Source organism: Mustela nivalis (assembly GCF_964662115.1).
Source record: "Mustela nivalis genome assembly, chromosome: 7".
NCBI classification, from domain to species: Eukaryota; Metazoa; Chordata; class Mammalia; order Carnivora; family Mustelidae; genus Mustela; species Mustela nivalis.
The window spans coordinates 16,905,576-16,931,764 of record NC_139026.1 but is presented as its reverse complement, the minus strand read 5'-3'; the positions used below and the strand labels follow the sequence as shown (position 1 = coordinate 16,931,764).

General features: G+C 42.8%; 1 protein-coding gene across 1 annotated transcript; it reads left to right on the top strand.

The window, feature by feature from the left end:
• The first annotated feature begins 412 nt into the window (after nt 1-412).
• TDG (thymine DNA glycosylase) lies at nt 413-26,165 on the top strand. Its single transcript, XM_082739091.1, has 10 exons — nt 413-713; nt 13,590-13,732; nt 15,554-15,795; nt 17,408-17,477; nt 19,239-19,374; nt 19,570-19,652; nt 19,732-19,826; nt 23,094-23,265; nt 23,667-23,792; nt 24,200-26,165. Exons 1-10 carry the CDS (start codon nt 691-693, stop codon nt 24,328-24,330), a joined length of 1,221 nt encoding a protein of 406 aa, XP_082595217.1. The 5' UTR covers nt 413-690; the 3' UTR covers nt 24,331-26,165.
• The last annotated feature ends 24 nt before the right edge of the window (nt 26,166-26,189 follow it).

The following is a 26,189-nucleotide window of genomic DNA, read 5'->3' as shown; positions in this document are numbered from 1 at the left end:
TTTACAAAGCAGTTTTACAGTCACCCTCATTTTACGGAGGAGGACACTGAGGCCCAAGAAGGCACCGTGACGTCAACTCCCAAGTTTTCTGACTGCGATGTCTCTTATTCGCCCAAACTCACTTTTGATCATCGATACCTGATAATCAACGCAAAATACTTTTTCATCGGGAAAAAAACTGACGTGGACTGGTCTGGATAAGGCTGATACGCATAACCGTCCCACCCACACAGCACCCCAAAATGTATCACCCTCTCACATCCGATCCTCCCACCACCGAAGAGTCCCCGCGGACAAAAGCTGACGTGAGCAGAGCGCCCCCTCACCCCACCCTTTTTTTCCCTCCACCCTTCCCGAAAGGCCGAGCGGCGAGCAGGAGAACCAACGAGAGGGAAGCGAACATGATTGGGCTGTCTGTGTCACGTGACAACCACGGGCTGTAGGATTTGGCTTCCAGTGGACGGAAGCGCCGCGCGAAGGTGGGGGCGGGGGTAGGAGCTCGGAGGTGGAGGGGGCGGTGACTAGAAGCTCGGGGGAGGAGCTTGAGCGCCTGCCGCTGTCCGAGTTCTGCCGGCAATCGTGTCCAGCCTCCGGTCATCGTCGTACAGCCATCGGTACGCCGCGCTCCTACGGAGACCAGTAGTTCCCTTGCCCGGCAGGAGCAGTCGCCAGCAAAAGCGGCAGCGGGGGATGGAAGCGGAGAACGCGGGCAGGTAAGGCCGGGGCGGAGCGCCGCCCCTCCCCCCCGCGCCCCTCTCGGCGGACTGGCCGGCGGGCGCGCGCACGCACGCAGGGGTCTTTAAAAGCCGCGGCCCGAGTACAAAGGCCGGGGCTGCGCGTGCGCACCGCTGGCCCACTCGGGCCAGTCTTTCCCCCCCGCCGCTCGGAAGCGGCCCTCTAGCACCTGAGCGCTTCTTCCGGCCTTTCCGACTTCCGGGCGGCTTTCAAACGCGGTAGTGAGCAGCCCGCCGTTTCCAGTTAACACTTCCCTTCCCTTGCTGTCGTCGTCCGCGTTTCCCTCCACCGTCCCTTATGCGGAGAGCCATAAAGAGGGAGTATCTCATGAGTCGCTGCTGGAGTTTTTATTTTAGAGTTAGTAGGTTTATTGTGGCTTTTTCCCCCCATCGGTTTTTATAAGCCGCGTGAGGGGCCGCAGGGTAGAGAACACTACCGGACTGTGGCTCTTGAATTCTGGGCTGTGACTAACACTCCCAGGAAGTCCTCGGTGCTTTCTGGTGGTCTGGGGAACGACCCTCAGGATCTACGTTCAGTATGACCTGTGGGGAGAACATTTGGCCAGAGCACAGGTTTCGCGACTTGAACTCCGGGCAGAGAACTAAATGGGAAAATAATTGGGGAAACAGGGTCCTTCAAAAGAAAAAAGTGATGACTTACATTGGAAAAAAAAAAAATTCCTTTGGACCTAATGAGTTTTCCTGACTCTCCGTGGCTAATGGGTCCTGAACTTAGACAAGACACTTCGCTTCTCTGTGTCTGTTCGTGTCTGTAAAATAGGGCGTCTCCGGTATCCGGGAATCTGTGTTAGGTAGAAGGGAATAGATCGCCGAAATAATCTTTAGAGTTTAGGAAAGGTATATGTAGACAAAGGGTGGGCTTTATCCTGCCTTTGCTCGTCAAATCCAGACATAAAGTACTGCACTTCTTTCCCAGAAGAACTTTACATTTAAAGAATTCACCAGGACTTGTGGAACCCTCTCCTACTTCTGTGATCTTACTTCAGATCAAAATTGAAACCTGGGTGAAGTCTACCACCAAATGAGTTACACAGTAGAAGACCTTGCTCAGTGTCTCCCAGCAAAGTCATGGGTCTCTGATACGAAGTTTACCCCAAAATTGACTTATAACCTGTTTACAACTTCATCCACAGGGTTATAGACCATTTTAAATTTTGACTTACAAAGTTTTCAACCTCAGGAAATAAAGAGAATTTTGTGTTAGTAGTGTAAGGACTTTATTGTTGGGGATTCTGAAAAGACTGGGGGCTCCAGATAATCCTGAGAAATTGGGTTTTTGTCAGTCTTGAGTTTATGCTAATCAGAGAGTAGAATGGATTACTGGGTATAATGAATTTACTTCTTTGGGAAGACTAATTTCAAAACAAATTGAAAGAAAATTCCATTAATATGGACTCTTTAAAAAACAAAAAAAAAAAGGTAGTTGTAGTATCATAACAAATATTTAAAGGCTAACCAGAGAGGGAAAATGGAGGAAGAGGATACTATGTTTCTAATGAGCTCCAGCATGAAAAGAAGATTTACTAAAAATGGAAAGTAGGATGTCAAATCAAAAATGACTGGAAAAATGTGATACCGACCACTGAAAATACACACTGGAAAGAATAACCTTCAAATGAAATCATTCTTTCTAGAAATGTTAGAGGAACCAAGAACTTTTTTTAGTTAGGCATTAACAACAAGGGTGAGAAAGGTTTTGGTTTTCTGCCTAGTCCACTGGATATTAGCAGATAACAGAAAACAAATACTTGGTTCTAATTTTGGGGTTTTTTTTTTAATCTCAATGATAAAGGTAAATGATTAGGCTGGGAATGGCAGAATGAATGTCTTTAAGAGACAAGATCAATGAGAGCATTTAAGAGAACCGTCACTGCTCTAAGAGAACTCATATTTCCTGGCCAGATAAGTTATATTTCAAATGAAAGGCTAGATTACAGCTAATCTTTAAGAGTTGTAGACAACAGGAGAGGGGCCTGAAGCCTGAAAATAAACACGTGGGTTCCTATTTCTTCCAAAGATAGAGTCCTCTAATTTAATGACTTTGATTCTAAATAAAATTTTTACTTCTCAGTGGTTATTGAGCATATTTAAAAGGAACCAGTGACCACTAGGCTACAGTATAATTTCAGGGAAAAAGTAGGACATACCAAGCTAGCTAGGTTCACTCCCTTTTGGATCATGATACTGAACTAGATACCTTTAGGAGGGTGATGACAGGGGGTACCTAAAGTATGTAATCATCTCCCACTATCTTTATTATTAGAGCAAAATTACTATATACTATGCAGTTTTAAGTGTCTTATGTGTGTTAACTAATTTAATCCTCATAACCAGTGAATTAGGTACAACTATTGCCATTTTACAGATGTGGAAACTGGGACAAAGAGGTTAAGGAACTTGAGGTAGTAAATGGCAGAGCTGAAATTTGAACCCAGACAATGTGGCTCAAAGTCTGCCTCCCTAACAACTGTGCTATATACCACTTCTCTGTGGGCAAGGTGAAGATGGGCTGATGGCGATCCAGTTAGGTGAACTCAAGATCACAAAACCAGTTTACTGCTGGAATTATCAAGGGGAGGCTGAAGAGAGATCTATACTGATGTAACATGTAGTTCTACCCCAACTTGTTCTTTTCAACAATTTAACAGCTTCAAGGTGCTGATATAATCTGAATGACCCAGCTCTGGGAGAGGCTTATGGAATTGATAGTCAATCCAGATCAATCCTAATGACTGCAGTGGTGAATCATTTTTTACCAAAAGAGCCACAATCCTGTGCTTAGGTGCAGAAAAATCAGTGATGCAAGGGAGAGGTGAGAAAAGGGCAGTTTTCACTGATGATAAACTCCATATGAGTCAGCAGTATAACGTGGGTGCCCGTAAAGCTAATGTGGAGTCCACAGTAGGACTCCAGAATGAGGAAGTCGATAGCCCTGCTCAGTTTCAGGTTATGATGAGGTTGTATCTGGAGCATTTTTATTTTGTTTGATTCCGAGCACCAGGAAATGAGAAAATGGTGAAGAAGTTTGGAATCATACTGTATGAAGAACAGTTGGATGGATTGAGGATCTGGCTTGTTCTAAATCTTCGTGTTTATAGTTTCTGTTAGATTGTGTATAGCACGTATGCAGTAATGCATGGTGAATACGCACACTTCTGCTTTACAGTATTTTTTTGTGGTGGTGGTGGTGGGCAGCAGAGCAAGGGTTACTGAGAGATAGCAAAGTGATGGTACAAATCTCCCAGGGAGGGAGGGGACCTGGGAGGGTTGTCTCCCGAATTTCTAAGTCTTGCAGTTTCTATGGCTTGTGGGCACGCTGTTTTAATCAGATTAACCCTCCCTGCACCTGTCACCCAATCAGGTTTTTCATCTACTTGTCACGTAGGAAAGAAAGGGTGAATGATTCCTTCCGGGTTGGTATAAAATCCTTTTAAGGGTGGTTTCCTCCTGGTGGTGGCGGCAGGGCCGTTGTCCCTGCCTGCCTGCCTTCCAACTATCCTTCATCATTCCCCACTCCGGAGAGGTAACCCTAACTGCTGTTGGGGAAGAAGGGTGATGACCAGTCGTAGCTACTTCCTGCTCGTCAGGGGCGTTGGATGGAGCAACAGTCAGGGTTCTTCTCGTCCCGATCTATCAAGGGGCCCCTGTAGATACCTGGTTTGACCTCCATATGAGGTTCCATCTGAACCCCAATTTGGAGTTTAGTGAACCCCACATACTATGGGGAGAGGACAGGCAAAAGGAATGCAGTAAGGATTATGATTTTGATGGGGAATGGGGAAAGTAGCAGTTAAGAAGACTTACCTGTTTCCTGTCTCTTCAAGACTACTTTGAGGTTCTCTCTGGGTTCACGGAGGGATTTCAGTTCCTTGTTGTTAGGCCCCATTGGGGACCAGGGTTTGACTTCGGAATGGTGAATCTAGGCTTCAAATTTAGAGGGGGACATGATTTTTTTCCTGTTTTTTTCCTGGTATCCACGAGCGACAGTGTCCTGTTAGGGCCCAAAAAACCTTTCTGACAAGGGAGAGTTGTGCGGTCCATAAGGTGTGTGGGAATGGGCCCTGGTGTTAAAGCCTGACCCACCTCAGCTTGAGTTGCCCAGATCTGGGGATTAATATCAGCCTCTATTAAGGGGAGGCAATAGCTAGTCTACCCAGGGGCTATAAATATGGGACCTAATATATCTACCTAAGGGAAGTGCAGGGCTTTCAGGCATTAAGAGTGAGAGGATGTTAGATCCCCCTTGGTATGTCCCAGAGGGTGAGAAAAAATCTGGCATATGGGTCACCCAGTGATGCCCTTAATGATGATACTGCAGTTGAACAATTGACCCAGGTTGGCGAGTAAAACAGAAAAGGTAGCTCCAGTATCAAGAAGGAAACCAACTGGTTTTTCCATTTCCAGAATTACCTGAGGCTCTGGGTTCCCTCTGGTGAGCTGTTTTGGAGGAGCCACCACGTGGAGCCCCAGGCCCCATCAGTCCCAGTCAGGGCGCTGGCCACCTGAGCCTTTGCTCAGGACTGAAGTCCCAAGGGCCGTCAGATTTCCAGTGCCACCCTGCACAAGTGGTTACAGGGCAGTGGTTTTTGCCACGAGGGCATTCTCACTTCCAGTATCCCAGGCGACCACAGAGATGGCATTTCGTGCCAGAGCCTTGGGCAGCCAAGCTGGCAACGGCCTGCAAGGCTGTGACCAAAGCCTCTTTAGTTTCTGTTCCTCACTCTTCTCTTGGTCCCACTGTAAAAGACCCGCTACAACTTGTTAGAGCTCTTCTAGGGTCCCCTCGGGGCCAACAGCCAACTTTTACATTTTTTGCCCCGGAATATCTGGGCTTTAAGAATGATCTTGGCCTCAGGAGAACCGGGGGAGACAGCTGTGTATTTAATGAGAGCCTCTCTCAATCTGAGAAAACTATAGGGTTTTCTCTGTGAGTTTGGGCTGATAGTTAATTTACCAATAGACCCAGATATCCTTTCCCAGAGACTGAAAGCTACCTTAACAATTGCCCATGAAAACTTTGAGACAGAGAAGATTAATCACCATCTTTTTTTTTTTTTTTTTCTTTTTTTTACCAACAGACCCTTAAATATCCTTTAAAAGCACAAACCTATGTCTGGTAATCATGCTTTAGCACTTTATCCTATTTGGAAAAGACCTAGATGTAATCCCATTTGTTATCCAAGCAAAAGTTTCTTAATAATTACCATAAACTTTGAGAACCACCATTTTAATGCGAGTTTATTTCACCTTCAGCAAATCTAGGTAGAATCATTCCAGGTTTTATGCCTCCTCGGCTTGGACACACGGGCAGACACCATGTTTTTCCCACTGAAGTGGAAATATGCAGTCCATGTCAGGCCGGAGAAGTCGGGGATTTCCCTGAAACAGAGTGAGTTTCGGCAGCTGCTTGGGAATATTCCTTAAAGTCTCCGTCTTGAGGTAGACGGACCACAGTTGACTCCAATTACAGCCATTAACCCAGGAAATGAATGAGGGAGAAGCCCCCATGTACTGCTCAGTCCCTCTAGGATGCAGGCTTGGAAGTAATAGCAGTGCCAGTTTCCAAGAGGATTGTTAGAACTAATTACAGTCTTGAGAGGATCCCAGTTGGGGTCTTGAGGTAGTTGGACACTGAAGCCACCCGTGGGCTCTCCCATCCCCTGATCCCTGTATCTTTCAGAACCTCACGTTTTCCTGCTTCAGAGAGGGTCTGATTTAACAGAAGCATTACATCCAACTTCAGAAAACTTTGAGGTCCCCCTTCACCTCAGGTCCGTAGCAGCACCTTCCCTTGGTCCCCCTTCAAGCACTACTGTTCTTGCAGAGGGTAAAGCCCTCAAGCACCAAAAGGGGTTCCAGGACAGGACAGGACAGGTAAGGGGGCCTGATCCTACCGTACGAAGGATGGAGTCAGGGGTGAGATTCCCCTGCAGACTCTGTTGGCCTCTCTACTTTTGGTGTGGTTGTGGTATTCCTTTGTTCCATCCCACCCCCCAGGTGCCCAACTGGAGTGGTCAAGGAGGTCTGGTAAAAAGTAGCCAGGAGGCTGGGATTAATCTTACATTGCTGAGATCAAAACAAAAGAAAATGAGCTGCCTTTTTCCCATTTAAAACCAGGAAAACGTGGTCCTCAGGGGGCCATGTGTCATCCTCCCACTTGTATTGTGGCCGAGCCCCGAATAAAACAAAGGAGTTGACTCTGTCCATTGCAAACCAGGAAAGCATCCAAGTAAATGATATTGAGTGATTTACAGGTCTGATACTCTTCCTTTAGCCTATAATGCCAGGAAGGGACTCTAAAGGAGTAAGGGTCTGGTCAGGGAATTACCCATGTACAAGAAGAGAGGAAAATTCATCCCTTACTTCAGTTTCTTACAGTCGATCAGGAAGACTTGGGAAGAGAAGAAAAGGTCTCCCACCTCAGTTCCTTCTCATCTTTTCCTGATGTGTGGCCCTAGGTGCTCCTGCAACTGACAGCCAGAGCCCCTGTCCTCTCTGCGAGGGTAGTCATGCTTACCCAGGCTTGTCCTACCTCCTGAGAGGAACCCTGGTTTCCCTACCCTTAAGACTCCCTTAGCAGTCAATGGATGGGGTGCCTGGGTGGCTCAGTGGGTTAAGCCTCTGCCTTCGGCTCAGGTCATGATCCCAGGGTCCTGGGATCGAGCCCCACATGGGGCTCTCTGCTCAGCAGGGAGCCTGCTTCCCCCTGTATCTCTGCCTGCTGCTCTGCCTACTTGTGATCTCTGTCTGTCAAATAAATAAATAAAATCTTAAAAAAAAAAAAAAAGTCAATGGATACACTAGACTTCTTTAAGTAGAATTGTTTTGTGCGGCATAGCCATATGGAGGGACAAGATATGGGGCATTCAGGGAGAGGAAATCCACCTCGGATACCCCTTGTGGAGTGGAAAAGTTGGGAGATCCCTTAGATCTTAGTTTTTTGCCCTGCTTGGCCATTCCTTCAACAGAGGTGGTATAGCCAGTTCGAGGGGTGTCCTAGTAATGCCCAGGATAGGAGGGGTCAGAAACAGGAGACTGTCCCTCCTTGTAACAGGGAATTGTGAGTGAGATCCCTTGGAGGTCACCTGAACCACTCACCAAAGAATGTGGGGGGCACCATCCTGGGCTTTCCCACTCGTTCTCTTGGGGGAGGAATCAGCCAAGAAAACAGTAGTGGGGAAGTTTCGCTCTAGATGCCGGGATGGGCAAGTAAGGAGCCATGTCCCTCTGATGGCCACCAAAGGGTAGCCTTGGTCAGGCCCTTCAGCTGCTGCTAGGTTTTTCCTGGGTCCCTCACATCCAGTGATCTGCACCGAAAGGTGTTCTGAGTCCTTACCAAACCACCATTCCCAGCCTCTGTTGGGGAATCAGTTGGGAAGGAGCCCAGAGAGCCTGTCACCCAAGACTTGAGAATGGCAACCATGCTAATGGCTCTTACATGGCTGACAGGTGCACATTGTTTCAACAAACAAAATTGGGAGAAAGAGAGAGAGGCTTGCTGTCCTTAACGATGGTGGACATCCCAGACGAGCCCCCATAAATGTCACAGAATTTTTTTCTCCGTCTGTGCCCACAGTTCTAGGTCACACCACTTTGAAGAATGAAGAGGTAGACCAGTCAGAGAGGTGGACAGCAAAGCAAGGTTTATTGAGCAATGGCAAAGTGATAGTACAGAGCCCTCCCCCAAAGAGGGAGGGGACCGGAGAGAGCTGCCTTCTGCTTTGCAGTGTTAAATGTAGACTTTAAATAGTTACAGTGGTGGTTGATCATGGTTTATATAACTAGTTCCCTTTAGTTGAGCATTTGGATTATTTAATTGATTGTTATTTTGTAATTATTCAGTGTTGTGTATGATGATTTAAATGAAAATAAAATACTGCTATAGACTGTCCTTTCAAAATTCGTATGTTGAAAACTAGCCCTCCTGAATGGGATTAGGGCCCTTATAAAAGAGGTCTCAGAGAGACCTCTCTTACCTCTTCCATTCTGTAAGGATGTAGTGAGAAGGGAACCCATATGAACAGGAAGCAGACTCTCAAAAGACAGTAAATCTGCCGGTGCCTTGAGCTTGGACTTTCCAGCCTCCTGAAATGTAGTAAGTAAAAAATGCTTTTTGTTTTTGTTTTTGTTTTTGTTTTTGTTTTTTTTTTTAGAGAGCGAGAAAGGGGAGGGACAGAGGGAGTGAGAGAGAGAATCCCAAACAGGCTCCATGCCCATTGCAGAGCCCAACACAGGGCTGGATCTCATGACCCTGAGATCATGATCTGAACTGAAACCAAGAGAAGGGCACTTAACTGAATGAGCCACCCGGGTGCCCCTAAAAATTGTTTTTCATAAGCCACCCAGTTTATGGTATTCTGTTATATCAGCCCAAGGAACTAAGACAAATGTATTTTAAAAAGAGCAACAGAAATCTTTAAAATAGTGGAAAATGGGGCACCTGGGTAGCTCAGTTGGTTAAGTGTCTGCCTTCAGCTCAGGTCTTGATCCCTGGGATCGAGCCCCATGTCGGGCTCCTTGCTCAGCAGGGAGTCTGCTTCTCCCTCCCTGCTTGTGTGCTCTGTGTGTGTGTGTGGTGTGTGTGTGTGTGTGTGTGTGTGTGTGATTAAAAAAATAGTGGAGGGGCGCACCTGGGTGGCTCAGTGGGTTAAGCCTCTGCCTTCATCTCAGGTCATGATCTCAGGGTCCTGAGATCGAGTCCCACATTGGGCTCTCTGCTCCGCAGGGAGCCTGCTTCCTCCTCTCTCTCTCTCTCTATCTGCCTGCCTCTCTGCCTACTTGTGATCTCTCTCTCTCTCTCTGTCAAATAAATAAATAAATAATCTTTTAAAAAAAAATAGTGGAAAATAACAAACGATTAAAGAAGTTGGAGTTTGTTTTAGAGAAAATTTGAGAGCTTTTCAAGTACAGCAAAACCTGAATTAACTGGATTCCTCGGTCCTCTGTGTGGGTGTTTTGAGAAAGACTTTCAGGAAATATGCAGTTTGTCAGGAAAATGCACAGGGTGGCAACTTCAGATGGCTATAAAAACGAGTGCTTTGAGCACTGATGGTCAAGAGAAGGGGGTGTGAATGGAGGCTGGGAGAGGAGGGGTGTTAGGTGCAGGCAAAGGAGGGGTACAGAGGTGTGGAGACAGATGGTAGGGAAGAAAAGTGAGCAAAGGAAATAAGATCATCCCTCATGCTTAGAAATTTGATATGAAGGAGGTACAGAAACTAAAAACTCTTTGGGGTCAGTTCAGAGTCCAGACAGATTTAGTCCTGTTTTCCGTACGTTGTCTCTATATGTAGAAATCATTTTCATGGTCCTGAGAGGATGAGTGACTTGACCAGGTGCTCTTCTGTTGCCATCACTCACATAGAGAAAATGATGCTTCCTAACTTTTGCACAATTCTGAGTTAATCAAGTGGCAATCATATATAAATACAATAAATGTATTAAGTATTTTTAGATTACGGTTAGACAGATTTATGCTGCTTACAGATAAAACTATTACTGGATAATAGGCAATTAAATTATCCAGAACTCTAGTTTTCTTGCTTTGAAGTTCTTGAAGGCTTTTGTACAGATGTATTGCTTGCTTCTGCCAAATAATAAGAATGCTGTGAGGAGCACCTGGGTGGCTCAGTGGGTTAAGCCTCTACCTTCAGCTCAGGTCATGATCTCAGGGTTCTGGGATCGAGTCCCACATTGGGCTCTCTGCTCAGCAGGGAGTCAGCTTCCTCCTCTCTCTCCCTCTGCTTGCCTCTCTGCCTACTTGTGATCTCTCTTTGTCAAATAAATAAAATCTTTAAGAAAAAAAAATGCTGTGATGCACTCTTTCCTTTTGTTCTGTGAGGAAGCTGTTGAGACTCAGAGATACTCAACCACTCAAAGATAGTGTATTACCTTAGAACTTATACATCATATTTTTCATAGCTTTATTTTTTATTTCTTATTTATTTATTTTCTATTTCTTATTTAACTTACTGTGAAGTTACCAGGGATCATTTTTAGAAAGGTTAAGGGGCATACTGATATTAATGTTAAGTTTCTCAGTTTCTTTCAAAATTGATCTCTATCTATAAAATCAAACTTCAGATTTTTTTTCTTTTTTTTCACTTTTTTTTAGCCAGTTGATTTCTAAAATTTTAATTTTCAGATTCTGAGCTTCAGAATTTAATGACCCCTAAATATGCAAAAGGAACCAGGTTTTGGAAATTTATTTTTTAAAGTTCAGGATCCTTTTGTAATGTAGTGTTTTCCTAAATTAAGTATTTCAAGTTTGGACTTTGTGAGGTGCTCGAAATGGGACACATCTGTGAGACTCGAGAGTGGTAGCAAGAAACAAGGGAGAAGGGTAGAAGTTTGCCCTCCCTTGGGTGTGACAGACTAAGAACAGACATCGTGCATTCTTCTGGCCACTCATTATCATCGTATGTCTTTACTTTTATACAGTCCAGCTGAATAGGGCTGTTCACATCTTAGGAAACTGCTTCTGGCCACAATCAGAATTTACAGTTCATCTCACTGGCATTTCCGAAGGGTCACTAAACAAGATCTCGTGATGTAACCTAGCAGTATCCACGCCTTCATTACAGTATTTATGTCATCAACACTGAACAACTAATGTTTTTACAATTTATCAAAAAGAGCTATGACTATTATTAAAGAACAGGGGGGTGGCGTTTTACTTTGTACCAAGCACGATTTAAGCACTTCTCTTCCTTTTTCGTATTTGAGCTTCAGGGACTTGTCTACATAGTTTCCGGATGTGCAGCCTTAGGTTACAGTACTGTCTTTTCTACTTTAAAGTCTACATTAAACATTTTCTGTGCTTTTACAAATATCAGTAAATATAATTTTCCTGCATAGAGTTTTCTCATGTTAATGTACTAAGGTTTACTGCATTGCTGTGTCTGGTTTTTTTTTTTTACATAATTGAAAACAATGTATCTAAAAAAAATTTTAAGGGACGCCTGGGTGGCTCAGTTGGTTAAGCGGCTGCCTTCGGCTCAGGTCATGATCCCAGCGTCCTGGGATCGAGTCCCACATTGGGCTCCTTGCTTGGCAGGGAGCCTGCTTCTCCCTCTGCCTCTAGCCTGCCACTCTGTCTGCCTGTGCTTGCGCTCTGTATCTCTCTCTCTCTCTAACAAATAAAAATCTTTTAAAAAAAAAATTTAAGATGTAGTGAAATATCTTTCTAATGCTTTACCCTTTCTTTAGCAGCTTCCCCTTAAAGATAACTTGAAGCTAAAATTCCTCTCCAGTGGTTTGTCCACGGGGTTTGGCCCCTGCATGTCTCTGAGCACCCCACACCCTAGCCCAGCTGCCCTAGTAGTCTCTTACCCTGTGCCTGCCTCAGCCATTTAAGCTTATTACAGCCATTTTATTAAGAAACAAATTATATACTATAAAGTTCACCCATTTAGATTGTACTAGTTTGCCTTTCTGAGCTTCCACTTTTCTTTCTCTGTGACTAATAAGTGAGTAGTTCACCACAGAAAACATGACTTTTCTCTCCAAATGGTAAATGATACTTACCCATTTTAATTCCTAGTGTTCTCCTTCCCACTGTGTATTTAATGGCATCAGCTGTAGCTTGTGTGTTTACTTCTCTGGCTTTATGCTGAGGGGCAGCAGTTTGAGATAATGGTTTAGAGTCATTAAAAGTACTTTTTTGGGGCTGCCTGGGTGGCTCAGTGGGTTAAGCCTCTGCCTTCAGCTCAGGTCATGATCCCAGAGTCCTGAGATCGAGTCCCGCATCCGGCTTTCTGCTAGGCAGGGAGCCTGCTCCTTCCTCTCTCTCTCTCTCTACTTGTGATCTCTCTCTGTCATATGGATAAAATCTTTAAAAAAAAAAAAGTACTTTTTTGGCAGTTGTTTTCTGTGAAGGCCTGTGTTCCTTATATTGAAATGAATATTTGCAACGAAGTCTGAAAAATGTTCAGAAAAGAGACTTAAAGTGTTTTTTTTCCATAAATTCACAAATATATACAGAATATCCATTTCTAGTCCTAACCTATTGGCAAAAAACCCAGCAGCAACTTAAAAACAGGTCCAATGAATAAGTCATTAAGCAGGCGGATAAACCAATAGAGAACCTTAAGTTAGACTGGAGGGAAGGCAGGAATGAGGAGATGTTGGTCGAAGAGTGAAAAAATTACCAAGACCTGGGAATCTAATGTACATCATGGTAATTATAGCTAATAATACTATACTGTATCCTTGAAAGTTGCTAAGAGAGCAGATCTTCAGTGTTCTCTGCAAAAAAGAAATGGTAATTGTTTGACATGATGCAGATATTAGCTAAGACTGTGTTAGTAATCATTTGTAATACATGTATCAAATCAACACATGATATGCCTTTATTTCATACAAAGTTTTATGTCAATAGTGTATCAGTAAAGCTGGGTGAGGGTTAGATTGGAGGGGATCTTTGTGACAAAAGGAATAAATCTGAAGATAGAGACACAAATTATTTTTATGGACACTTTAATCCTGTATGAACTGCTCTGCCTTTTAAGTTACTCTGCTATAAAATTCCCATGATCTCATTTCAGAGAAAGCAGAGGCTGACTTGACAGGACTGGTAAGTTTTATTGATGACACACCTTGTCATTAAACAGTGGGAGAGTTCATTAATGTTTGGCTAGCAGGCACAAAGTAGAAATTGGGTGAATGTGCGCATGTGGGAACAGATATTCCTTCTCCCTTTGCCCCTGTTGTCAACTCCAAATATCACAGTATGATTTACGAAGTGTTTGGATCCTGAGGTTTTTTTTTTTACTACTGATTGGTTAAACTTCTAGTTGGGTAACTTGATTGTCATATTTTATATTATTGTTCTTTCAGCTATTCCCTTCAGCAAGCTCAAGCTTTTTATACGTTCCCATTTCAACACATGATGGCTGAAGCTCCTGATGGGGCCGTGGTGAGCGAACAGCACATGCCAGCAGAAGTTCCAGACCCCGCTCCTGCTCAGGAACCTGTGCAAGGTAGTTTTCATCAGGGCAGCATAGAAAATTAGCTGTTGGATGAGCTAATTTATGTAAAAAAGGATTTAATGATGAATTTTAGTTTTATTTTAGTGTTAAAATTTTTAACCACTTTTTAAGTATGTGCCAGGCACTGTGATAGATTTGAGGGAAGAAAAGAACTTGGATCCTGTCCTCAAATACCTCATAATCTTTTAGGAGAAAATAATAAGTAAACACATGTTAAACTTCAGGACACAAGGGTGCAGAGGGGCACAAGATGCTGTGAGAGTTCACAGGGTTGACTCCTAACTCTGACTGAGGCTCAGAGGTTAGCCTTCCCGAGCTCGGGAAGCCAGGGGTGAGGAGACTTTCTCCCCAGAAAGAATGGGCTGGGGAAATTCCAGACTTCGGGAATGGTGTCTGCAAAAGCACAAATGTGAAGAAGCATGACTGTTGGAAAGTGGTGATGCTCTATCACTGGCATCTGGTATTTAGCCAAAAAATAGTAAGCGATGAGGCTTATAACCTGAAGAATGTATATTCTGTCCTAAGGCAGTCGGGAGCTTTGAGAGAATGTAAGCAGAGGGTGACTTACGTAGACTGACATTCTAAAAGCCCAGAAATATTGTAGAGGATAGAGTAGATATTAGGGAGTTTGGCAGAATTTAGAGGCAAAAAGTGCATTCAAGACCAAATAATGTGGGGATGAAATGAGGACAACCTGAGGGGATGGAGAGAAAGTAATGGTTTTCTCCAGGCTGGCAGTACTGCATGAGAAATGGGCTCAGAGTTTCAGTTGATGATTGCAGAAACACACCTGACTCCATTGCCTTGGAGATACCTCTGGCCTTGACTCTCCTCTTGCCGCACAGTAGATCCCTTGGCGTAGGGAGTGGCTAAATCAGAGTGAGGTAGAGGGAAGAAGGACGCATGGCTGCATCAGGGAACCGCCAAACAGTAGTAGAGTGGGGGAGGGGGCCCAAGCAATTAAGAGAGGTGTTAAAGAATTAAGGGTAAGAAAACCAAGCCTTTCTGTGGGTAACTTTAGGTCAGTGGTTCTTGACCAAGCATCCCCCCGCCCCCACCCTGCAGGGGACATGAGGCATTGTGCGGAGACGGCTTGGACTGTCATGACCAGCAGCTGCTCCTGGCAGCTAACGTGTAGAGGCCAAGGTGCTGCTAAACATTCTGTAAATACAGGACAGCCCCCCAGAACCCCAAACCACCCAACCTCAGATGTTAGTAGTGCTGAGATTGAGACTCTGCTTTACGTCCTAAGATAGATCCTGCTTTTGCCTTTTGAAAAACACTTTCACCCCAGCGTTTTCATCCTCAGCACCTCTAAATCCACCTCTTCGGCTGTGTGTGGAACAGAATATACACTCGTAATCTCTAATGCAAGTCCACAAGCTATATGAGGCTTTGTATTGCTGGAAATTATGGGGAAGTTGAGTTAAAATGCTTCTCTTCCTCCCGCTTTTTCCACTTATTTTTTTCATTTGTTTATTAAACTATTTATGTATTTACATTTAGAATTCCTATAAAATAGTGTAATTGCTTTGTATCCCTGATGACAGGTAAGAGAATGTGGAAAATCAGTCTATAGTTATTATGGATGTTTTATCCCAAGAACCGCTCACAGAAGCAAAAGGGTGGGGCTTGAGCTGCTTGAACCCAGTCCCAGGGGGCAGGAAGGGGAGGATAGTGCAGAAGAGCCTGAGGTTGGGAGATAGAAAAGTAGAGAGTTGATAGGGTGACTTTTCTGGGAAAGCTGCCTAATGTTCATAAGTTACATTTTTCTGCATCTACATCTACACTCTGGATATTACTGTGTTTCAGAGACTCCAAAAGGAAGGAAAAGAAAACCCAGAGCAACAGAACCAAAAAAACCAGTAGAACCCAAAAAGCCTGCTGAGGCCAAAAAATCTGGCAAGTCCACAAAATCAAAAGAAAAGCAAGAAAAAATTACAGACACATTTAAAGTGAAAAGAAAAGTAGACCGTTTTAATGGTGTTTCAGAAGCTGAACTTCTAACCAAGACCCTCCCAGACATTTTGACCTTCAACCTGGACATTGTGATTGTAAGGATTTTTATCCTCATATGGTTTTATAAATAGCGTTGGTGGATTAACTTTGCCTAACTTCTATTCTTGCCAATAGCATTTTGTTGAGAAGAACCGTATCGGAGAATCCTTTTGGATTCTCCTTTGTGAGGTTGTATTATATGGGTGTGTTAAAGAGGATGGGCTCCAGAGTGGGGCTGTCCAGTTTCCGATCCTGCCATATCAGTATGACCTTGGACAAACCTTAACCTTCCTAGTCACCAGTTTCCTTACTGGTGAAGCAGGGGTGAGGATAGGAGCTCCCTCCCAGGGCTGCTGTTAGATCAAATAATCCATGTGGCTCGCTTCGATTGCATGACACCTATGAGTTCTCTATAAATGAAAATACTGATTTTTTTTTTTAAGATTTTATTTATTTATTTGACAGAGAGAGATCACAAGTAGGCAGAGAGGCAGGCAGAGAGAGAGAGAGGAAGAAACAGGCTCCCTGCTGAGCAGAGAGCCCGATGCAGGACTCGATCCCAGGACCCTGAGATCATGACCTGAGCCGAAGGCAGCGGCTTAACCCACTGAGCCACCCAGGCGCCCTGAAAATACTGATTTTGAGCTTTGGTTTTTTTCAGTAACTATCAGAAACAGCGTGCAAACAGCTGTTGCTGATGTGGATGCCGTAAGCTGCTTGCCGGGACTGGAGAAGCAGTCTGTGGCTGGAGGGGGCCTCAGCTGATGGGCTGCTCCAGCATCTCTCTTTCCAGCCCCGTTGGGCAGCTGTGGGGGCGTGGGGATATGAAGGAGTCAAACTGGTCTTCATTTTTTAAATTTATTGTATTATCTTTCCTTTGTGTCAAAGTAGAGTTGACACAGCGTTACATGGTTTCAGGCGTACAGCATGTGATTTGACTGGTTTGTACATTTACAGTGTACACACAGCAAGTATAGCAGCCGTCGGTCACCGGACACCATTACGGTCCCGTCAGCTGCCCTCCCTCTGCTGTTCCTCCCGCTCCCCTTCACCCACCGTGCCCATCCCCCTTCCTCTGGCCACCACCAGTTTGCTCTCTGCATTTATAGCTCTGTTTCTACTATTTTTTCCCCCAGCTGGTTTTTATTTTGTTTGGTCATTTTTTGAGAGAGAGAGAGAGAGAGACAGCACAGGCAAGAGCAAGTGGCCTTTGGTGGGGGAAGCGGCAGAGGGAGAGGAAAAGAGAGAATTCTGAGCAGGCTGCACACGCAGGGCGGAGCCTGACACAGGGTCCGGCTCAAAGACCCCAAGATCGTGACCTCAGCCAAAGTCCTGGATGCTTAACCCGCTGAACCTCCTAGGCGCCCCATAGGACTGGTTTTTAAACACAACAGCAGCACTTGTAAAAGGGAATGTTTTTCTTAAAAGAGGAATACTTTGGGGGTGCCTGGGTGGCTCAGTAGGTGTGGAGCTTACTTTAAAAAAAAAAAGAAAGAAAGAAATAGTACTTTGTTCAGATCAAGACTAGGTACTTGATAAACAATATTGCTTATAATACTGGATTAAGTTTTTATTTTAATAAATTTAGTTTTGTCCACCACTCTTCTACAGAAGCCCTGAGGCTTAAATTCTATTCTTTAAGACTTACTGTGTAAACATTTCTTGTAGATTGGCATAAACCCAGGACTAATGGCAGCTTACAAAGGGCATCATTACCCTGGACCTGGAAACCATTTTTGTAAGTAATTAGTTCTTTTAAATTATTTTACTTTTAAGCTAGGTATCTCTGTTAATAGTTTGGGGGGGGGGTTAAACTAAATTGTGTGGTTTTTTGTTTGTTTGTTTTAAAGATTTTATTTATTTATTTGACAGGCAGAGATCAGAAGTAGGCAGAGAGGTAGGCAGAGAAAGAGGGGGAAGCAGACTCCCTGCTGAGCAGAGAGCCCGATGTGGGGATCAATCCCAGGACCCTGAGATCATGACCCAAACCAAAGGCAGAGGCTTTAACCCACTGAGCCACCAGACAGAGTGGCAGGCAGAGGCAGAGGGAGAAGCAGGCTTCCTGCTAAGCAAGGAGCCCGATGTGGGACTCGATCCCAGGACGCTGGGATCGTGACCTGAGCCGAAGGCAGCCGCTTAACCAACTGAGCCACCCAGGCATCCCCAAATTGTGTTTTTTAAGAGAGATTGTTCATAAAAAGACATACATGTTTTCTGTGCATATGTACACAAAAATAAGTGTTTTGAAACTTTTTGGTGTTTTTTTGTTCACACTTTGGTGTAAGAGAGTGGAGGGGCAAGGAAAGCAGTACTCCCTCTTTTGTTTTGCTAATAGTTTTATAGGCATTTTACTGCATTTTTAAATGAATTTTCCTTTTTACTTGATATCTGCAGTGATAGTAACAATAGTACCTCATTGTGCCCATGCAGACAGATACTGACCTTTCCAGATTTCTGCTTATCCTATTTCCAGGAGAGATGAAATGCATTGATCACTGTAATCAAGTTGTATTAGTTAAGAGACTTTGTGATTGGAGACATTCTCTACAGATACTTTATATCTAGCAGCGTATAATATTAAAGAGCCTCATACTTGTAGAGTGAGCTTTATTTTTTTTTTAATATTTTATTTATTTATTTGACAGAGAGAGATCACAAGTAGGCAGAGAGGCAGGCAGAGAGAGAGGAAGGGAAGCAGGCCCCCTGCTGAGCAGACAGCCCAATGCAGGACTCGATCCCAGGACCCTGGAATCATGACCTGAGATGAAGGCAGCGGCTTAACCCACTGAGCCACCCAGGCGCCCTAGAGTGAGCTTTAAAACCAAGTATAACTACTGTTACCTTCTATGTAAGTCCACTTACCAACACCGCCCAATAGAAAAAGGCATGCAGTAGTTCCTCAGGAAATACTAGTCCGTTATCTTAGAGTAACGTTAAAAACATTTAAGACAAAAAAGTACAGTAACGTGTTTTTGGAGCTAAGGACATACTATCTCCATTATTTTAAAAAAATTTCTGGAAAAGTTTGAACTTCCATTTCTTCCACTGTTGGGGTGTTTGAATGTTCCGGGTCTCTTGGTGTATATTTATTTGTTTAAGTTATTCCGGGGCACAGGAGGCAGTTACTAGAAAGGAAAACAAACCGTTTCAACGTTTCCTACACTGACTAGCTCTGTATTTCCGACAGCCGTTTACCTTAACTTCCCTGTGAAAAGGAGATAAAAATAGTAATTAAGATCTCATAAAACAGTTATGATCATTAAATGAGATAATCCATGCAGAAGGCTTTGCACACAGTAATTGCTTGATACGGTATTTGACCCATAATTTTTTAAAATATCCTAAACCTTTTATTTAATTTTATTATTCATTATTTATTTATTTATTTATTTATTTATTTATTTTTGGTGATTTCAGGAAAAATGCAGACTACCACATCAATTCATGGGGCAAAAACCTCTGATCTCTGTGGAAATAAACTCAAATCTTATTTTCGCAGGGAAGTGTCTGTTTATGTCCGGCCTGAGTGAGGTCCAGCTGAACCATATGGATGATCACACTTTACCGGGGAAATACGGTATTGGATTTACCAATATGGTGGAAAGGACAACACCAGGCAGCAAAGATCTCTCCAGGTAATTACATTTATTTTCATAGGTTGGAACCTGACCATGCAGTTGCCTCATGTACTCTAGGGATATTATATGTACCTAGTTGAAGCTGAGCTTAACATGTAACATAAATCAATCTTTTATTCACAGCTCTCTGAATTTAGCATATTATAAATATTGCCATACTTGTATCTTGACTACTTTTTAATTCAATTTTAGTAAAGAATTTCGTGAAGGAGGACGTATTCTAGTGCAGAAATTACAGAAATATCAGCCACGAATAGCAGTGTTTAATGGAAAATGTAAGATTTACTTTTAAATTTTATCTTTTTTCTTTGCTAACATTATGGGCAATGTAAATATGTTTGTATTTCATTTTAGGTATTTATGAAATTTTTAGTAAAGAAGTTTTTGGAGTTAAGGTTAAAAACTTAGAATTTGGACTTCAACCCCATAAGATCCCAGACACAGAAACTGTAAGTCCTTAAAATTACATTTGTAAATCAGCTAAAAAGAATTTTTTTCTAGCTAACTTCCCTTTTTTATTTGTCCTATCCATTGTAATTGATGCCATGGGGAAAGGGAAAAAAAAAAAGCACTGGATTTCGTTGAGTAATAGTTTTATATCAATTCAAACTAATAGCTGCAAATTAACTCAGGTACCGTTATTTAAAAAAAAAAAGAAAGAAAGAAAAAAGAAAGGTTTGTCATATAAAATGTCTTACTGATATTATTTGGTTAAAATGTTAGAGGGGGGCTAGCTAATGTACATTCAAAGTCTATTTAGTGGCTTTTTTTTTTTTTTTAAGATGTTTATTTATTTATTTATTTATTTATTTGACACAGGGAGAGAGAGAGATCACAAGTAGGCAGAGAGGCAGGCAGAGAGAGAGGTGGAAGCAGGCTCCCTGCTGAGCAGAGAGCCTGATGCAGAGCTCGATCCCAGGACCCCAGGACCACAACCTGAGCCAAAGGCAGAGGCTTTAACCCTCTGAGCCACCCAGGTTGCCCTAGTGGCGTATTCTTAACCAAATTCAAGTAGGTTAGCCCTTATTCGGTATGAAACAAATATATAAATAAAGACATGCTCCTGATTAGCGAAACTGCTCATCACCCCCTGCTTGTATATCTTAGCCCAGTTTCATTTTAGAGCCATATAAATGGTACACAATCTAGTTGCAGACAGACATCCCGCCAGTCCAACTGGCACAGGGTGCTGTTGACTATGGTCTTGTCCCTGAAGGCGTCATGAAGTAGCAGTGGTTTTCAAACTATGTCATTTTTCTATATAGAGCTTCTGCAGACATTTGGTTCAAAGATTGCTTCTTTTTTTTTTTTTTTTTCAAGATTTTATTTATTTACTTGACAGAGACAGAGAGATCACAAGTAGTCAGAGAGGCAGGCAGAGAGAGAGGAAGAAGCAGGCTCCCCGCTGAGCAGAGAGCCCGATGTGGGGCTCGAACCCAGGACCCTGAGATCATGACCTGAGCCGAAGGCAGAGGCTTTAACCCACTGAGCCACCCAGGTGCCCCCAAAGATTGCTTCTTAAATGTACTTCTAAGTTTTGTTTATAACTTTGAAAAAAACAACATTCGTGCACGGACCCATGTATTCTAGACAGTATTTTAAATGATGGAGAAGCCAGTGTGCCGACAGGTTTTTTGCAGAGACCTCAGAGTGAAGTTTCTGCCGCTTCCATATGTCTGAACGTCTCCTTTAAATTTCTTCTTTTTTTAACTTGTTATAAATATGTGATTGATAAAGTAGGTGGTAACCCTGGTCTTTATTTAAACCGAGGCTTATACTTGTCTACTTTGGTAAAATTGTGAAGGAGTCCATTGCTATCAATAAATTACTGCATTATTGTCCCTTAAGAACCAGATAAGACTCAGGTACATCTCTTGGATATATGTGACCGTAATAGTGCAATACTATATATATATATATATATTGAACTTGAATCTTATCACGACAGGTAGTTTTTGGTCTTACGATGAGCTGGGAGTACTTGTATCTTTTATAATTTTTTCTTTGGTTATGAAATACAGTTATTAATGATGTTAGTGATTCAGCTTTGAAACAAAAAACTACTTTTTCAAATTTCTGGATCTTTTTTTTTTTTTAAGATTTTATTTACTTGAAAGCACAAGCACAAGCAAGGTAGGGCAGGTGGAGGCCAGAAGCAGACTTTCCGCTGAGCAGGGAGCCCAACTTGGGGCTCGATCCCAGGACTCCAGGATCATGACCTGAGCTAAAGGCGCATAACTGACTGAGCCACCCTGGTGCCCTCTGGATCATTTTATTTTATTTTATTTTATTTTATTTTATATTTCATTTATTTCAGACAGGGGAGAGAGAATGAGAGAGCACACAAGCATGAGGAGGGAGAGGGGCACAGGAAGACGCAAACTCCCTCCTGTGCAGGGAGCCCGATGTGGGACTCCATCCCAGAACCCCGAGATCATGACCTGAGCCCAAGACAGACCCTTAACAAACTGAGCCACCCAGGCGCCCACCCCCTGGATCATTTTAATTGAAGAATATCTTGGGATGGGAAAATGTGCTATTACAAAACCTGGTAGCATTTGCACCTACATATCTTTATGAGTCAGGAGTTTCTAAATGCTTTCTGAACAAAACAAAAGAAATAATTTGTTTTTTATAATGTTACAGAGGCCAGTATAAAAATTGCAAGAAATTGCAACTGGAAATTCCATAGCTTAGCAGCCTCTCTCTTTGAAATATATGTGATGTATATTATTACATATTTTGTAATCTGTGAAGGACAGTTGCCATCCCAAGTGATAAATGCAAATGCCTTTCTCCTCTGTCATTCTACTTCTATTAATTTATCCAGCTCACACATACTCAAAATTAAATATATAAAAGGTTTTTCACTATAGCTTGTAATAACAAAAGACTGGAAACGGCATGCCTGGGTGGCTCACTTGGTTAAGCAACTGCCTTCGGCTCAGGTCATGATCCTGGAGTCCCGGGATCGAGTCCTGCATCGGGCTCCCAGCTCCACGGGGAGTCTGCTGCTCCCTGTGACCTTCTCCCCTCTCATGCTCTCTCTCTCAAATAAATAAATAAAATCTTAAAAAAAAAAAAAAAAAAAGACTGGAAATAACCTAAGTGCCCACAGATGGGGATTGGTTAAATAAATATGCAAGTACTACATAGCTATGAAAAAGAACACCTTTTTACTCTAATACAGGTATCTGGTACAGAATTATCTCTGAATACACTGTTGAGTCAAAAAGAAAGGGAATAGAGAGCATGTTACCATTCATGTGTGTCTTAAGAAGGTTGCGGGAGAATACATTATTAGACACATTTGATTGTGTTTTCATAGGTTACACCTCTGAAACCAGCAACTTTGATTGCCCTGAGAAGAGAACTAGGTGAATAGAGACAGCGTTGGGAGGGAAAACTTCCATTATATACTTTTGTGCCCTTTTGTACCTTTAGAACTGTGAACCATATGTTTACTGTTAAAAAGACAAGGCTGTTAATTGATAAATGAATATGGGGCAGATGCCTCATTTTTTATTTATTGACTTAAAGATAAGTAAATTTTACAAATTTGAACTCAACCACAACTACGTTTATTGAGTTTGCATATATTAATATGTGGTAAGCATCGTTATTAACCCAGAAAAAGATAAATTTTTTCATCTCTATGTGAGTAGATTCAGTAGACTTGTAAGATTTATGTAACTATATAATTTTTATAATTCTAGCTCTGCTACGTTATGCCGTCATCCAGTGCGAGATGTGCTCAATTTCCTCGAGCCCAGGACAAAGTTCATTACTACATTAAGCTCAAAGACTTGAGAGATCAATTGAAAGGCATTGAACGAAACACAGACGTTCAAGAGGTGCAGTATACATTTGATCTGCAGCTGGCCCAAGGTGTGTTCCCTTCTGCACCCCACTTATCTGTCTCGTGGATCTGTACATTACAGGAAGCATGTTGTGGATTTAAAAGCAGAAGAAAAGAAAAGTTACATTTGCAGTCAGTGCTCTGACAGTAAACATTGGTCACTATTAAAAATCTCTGTTGTGGGGCCCCCTGCAGATGCTGAGGATACAGGAAACATCGTTGCCACCTGAAATTAAAATCTAGTAGGCTTTTACAGTTCCTATGAGTTAATTCAGTATATGTTATAAGGAGTTCAAAAGATGATAGTGAAAGATACATTAGTATACATGACCTGGAAAGAGATTTATTTGTTCATGATGACTTCTGAATAAAGCTAGTTTCAGAACCATTGTACAAAATCAGTTTTAAAGACCTTTTATTCTCCTCGCAGAGGATGCAAAGAAGATGGCTGTTAAGGAAGAAAAATACGACCCAGGTTATGAAGCAGCGTATGGCGGTGCTTATACAGAAAATCCGTGCGCTGGCGACCCCTGCAGCTTCTCCTCCGGGGGGCTAGGTATGTTCCCGTCCGTGTGTATGTTCCTTTCCAATGCTTGGTTTTGTCAGGACTGGGGAAGGGGGGGGTGGTTTCTTTAAGAGAATGAATTATTGAAGCTTAGGAATGGGACTATGAAAATCTTTTCAGTGGCCAGTAGTGGAAGTGTGCTGGTGAGCTGACGTTCCGCCACGCGCGCGTACAGCGCATTGTCTCTGAGTCACCGAGTCGTCCTAATCGCGTTCCCTCCGTGAATAACCGTGAGGCTTCCTCAGTCCTGTGTCTGCCGAGAGAACAGAGATTGTTCGTTGTAGTCAAGAAGCCTTAATAGCAGTTCCCCTTCGCTGGACTGCTCAGACCTCCTGATTGAATCCTGTAACGTTTTCAGGTAAAATAAACGGACACTAACATTCTTTTCTCCCCGGCAGCTGACAGTGCAGAATCAACTTTCGGTGACATTCCAAATGGGCAGTGGATGACCCAGTCGTTTACAGACCAGATTCCTTCCTTTAACAATCATTGTGGGACGGCAGAACAGGAAGAAGGAAGCCACGCTTAAGAGTGGTGCTTCTCAGCTCTGCCTCGGTGTCGCCGTTCTGTCGTCAAGAAGTGGCCCTCACTTGGCTTACTGAGGCATTTTATTAGTACTTTGCTCTCTGATGGGAGGATAGTACAGTTGCGTGATAGAATCAACTGTATGAACCTACTAAGTAAGTTGGGAAGGAAAAGGTAGGGTTTTTTGTGTATGAGTTTTTGTATTTGAATTAACCATCATTCCAGCTTTTTATAAACTATACTTCGTTTATGAAGAAACTGATTCTCCTTGGGGAGTCACTTTTAATCTGTAATTTTAAAATGAAACAGTCTGAATATTTATACTTGATTATTAACTGTGCATAAACTGAGATACCCATTATTCCTTTTATGCCTACGAAGGGCCTGCTAGTAATAATTACCCCTGGTAAAGAGGCAGATGTGTTCTTTTTTATATATGAAGTCAACCCACAGTGGAGTCTCATTTGGTGGTTTTTAGCGGTGTTTGATGGGCTCCCTGAAGCGTAGTCACGTTCACACCTCTTGGCCTCACCAGTGGGGAGCGTCTGTGAGAGATGCCCAGCAGCAGAAATGTAAAGTGCGGCCTTCCGGCAGCAAGGCTGGCCTGGCCTTCTCAGACAGGGCCCTGCTGCCTGGCTGTGGCCTCCTCCCGCTGGGTGTTAATCCTCTAGTGTAGGTAGAAACTGTTGAGCTGGGATGCTAAATTCCAGAGAATGCAGTAGACCTTTTTTAAGTTTGTTCCTTCCTCTGTGTTTTACTTGAGTGACCTACATTTGATAGGGAAGGAACTGAATTTCTCTTACAATATCGGTCGCCATGCTACTTTTATCCTCCTTGGCTTTAAGGGTATAAGGTGGAAAGTGGTGAGAAATGAGCTCTTAGGCTGAGCAACAGCCTACTGGAGGTGTTCGATTATCTTATTTAAATTGGTGCTTTATGTACGTGAGATATATTAAGATAACAGAATTTTTCATGCTGGGTATATCTAATCAATAATTTAAGAAAATCTCCACATCATTGTCTGTTGCTGTGAACTACGTGGGCCTCTTGGCAGGGTTAGTTTGAAGTAACGTACCTTTGTGATTTTCTAATGCCTTTTCCATGGTGCTATGAAGAGTCCAGACTAGTAGGCCTGGTGGATAGTAAAGCTTGGTATTCAGAAATGCCATTTGCAGTTACTCCTGGTCACTTCTGAATGTCCTGATGTCACACATACCCAGGGAGCATGCTGTTTTTCAATACGAAAATATTTATGAGGTGTTCTTTTTTTTTTTTTTTTCCTAAGAGATAATATGGCCTGTTCTCTGTATAATAAGAGAAACAAAGTCTTGTGAATCTTAACATGCCTTTTAGCTGTGGCTGTGATGGATTTTCTATTTCCCTTAGTCTAGGTCAAGCTGTGTCAAAGTTACTCAGCCCATGTTCTCTCACTCATGTACTGCACTGCCGTTTACATGGATGTTTTATGCGGGCGCTTGAAGTGCCTTGCATCAGGGATTAGGAACAATTGAATTATTTTTTCATGGGACTATGTAAAGCATGTAAGTAGGAATTGCTTTGGTATATAATGATTGTAGCCTTACAATAGTTTTGTTTTGTTTTAATTTGAGTGGAGAAAGTACCCTTTAAATTATGATGAACGCTCATTAGAGAAGGGGATTGAGGATTTTCCAAGCATACGATAATGGTGTTTTCCATTACCTACGGAAGATGACTAGTAAATGTTGATATATCCTCTACATGACTATATGAGACTTTTTCATTAAAAAATATTGAAAAAGTTTTTAAATTCATTTGGAAGTCTGATGGTTTTTACAATAAAAATATTAAGAATGATTATCCTAAGTTGCAGGTTTTTCTGCA

What these genes read in the sequence shown, in the direction of transcription:
- TDG (XM_082739091.1), top strand. Translation starts at nt 691, where the DNA reads ATGGAAGCGGAGAACGCGGGCAG. An exon ending in TGGACCTGGAAACCATTTTT is followed by an intron (nt 17,478 to 19,238) that starts GTAAGTAATTAG and finishes TTATTTTCGCAG; the next exon opens with GGAAGTGTCTGTTTATGTCC. An exon ending in CTTCTCCTCCGGGGGGCTAG is followed by an intron (nt 23,793 to 24,199) that starts GTATGTTCCCGT and finishes TCTCCCCGGCAG; the next exon opens with CTGACAGTGCAGAATCAACT.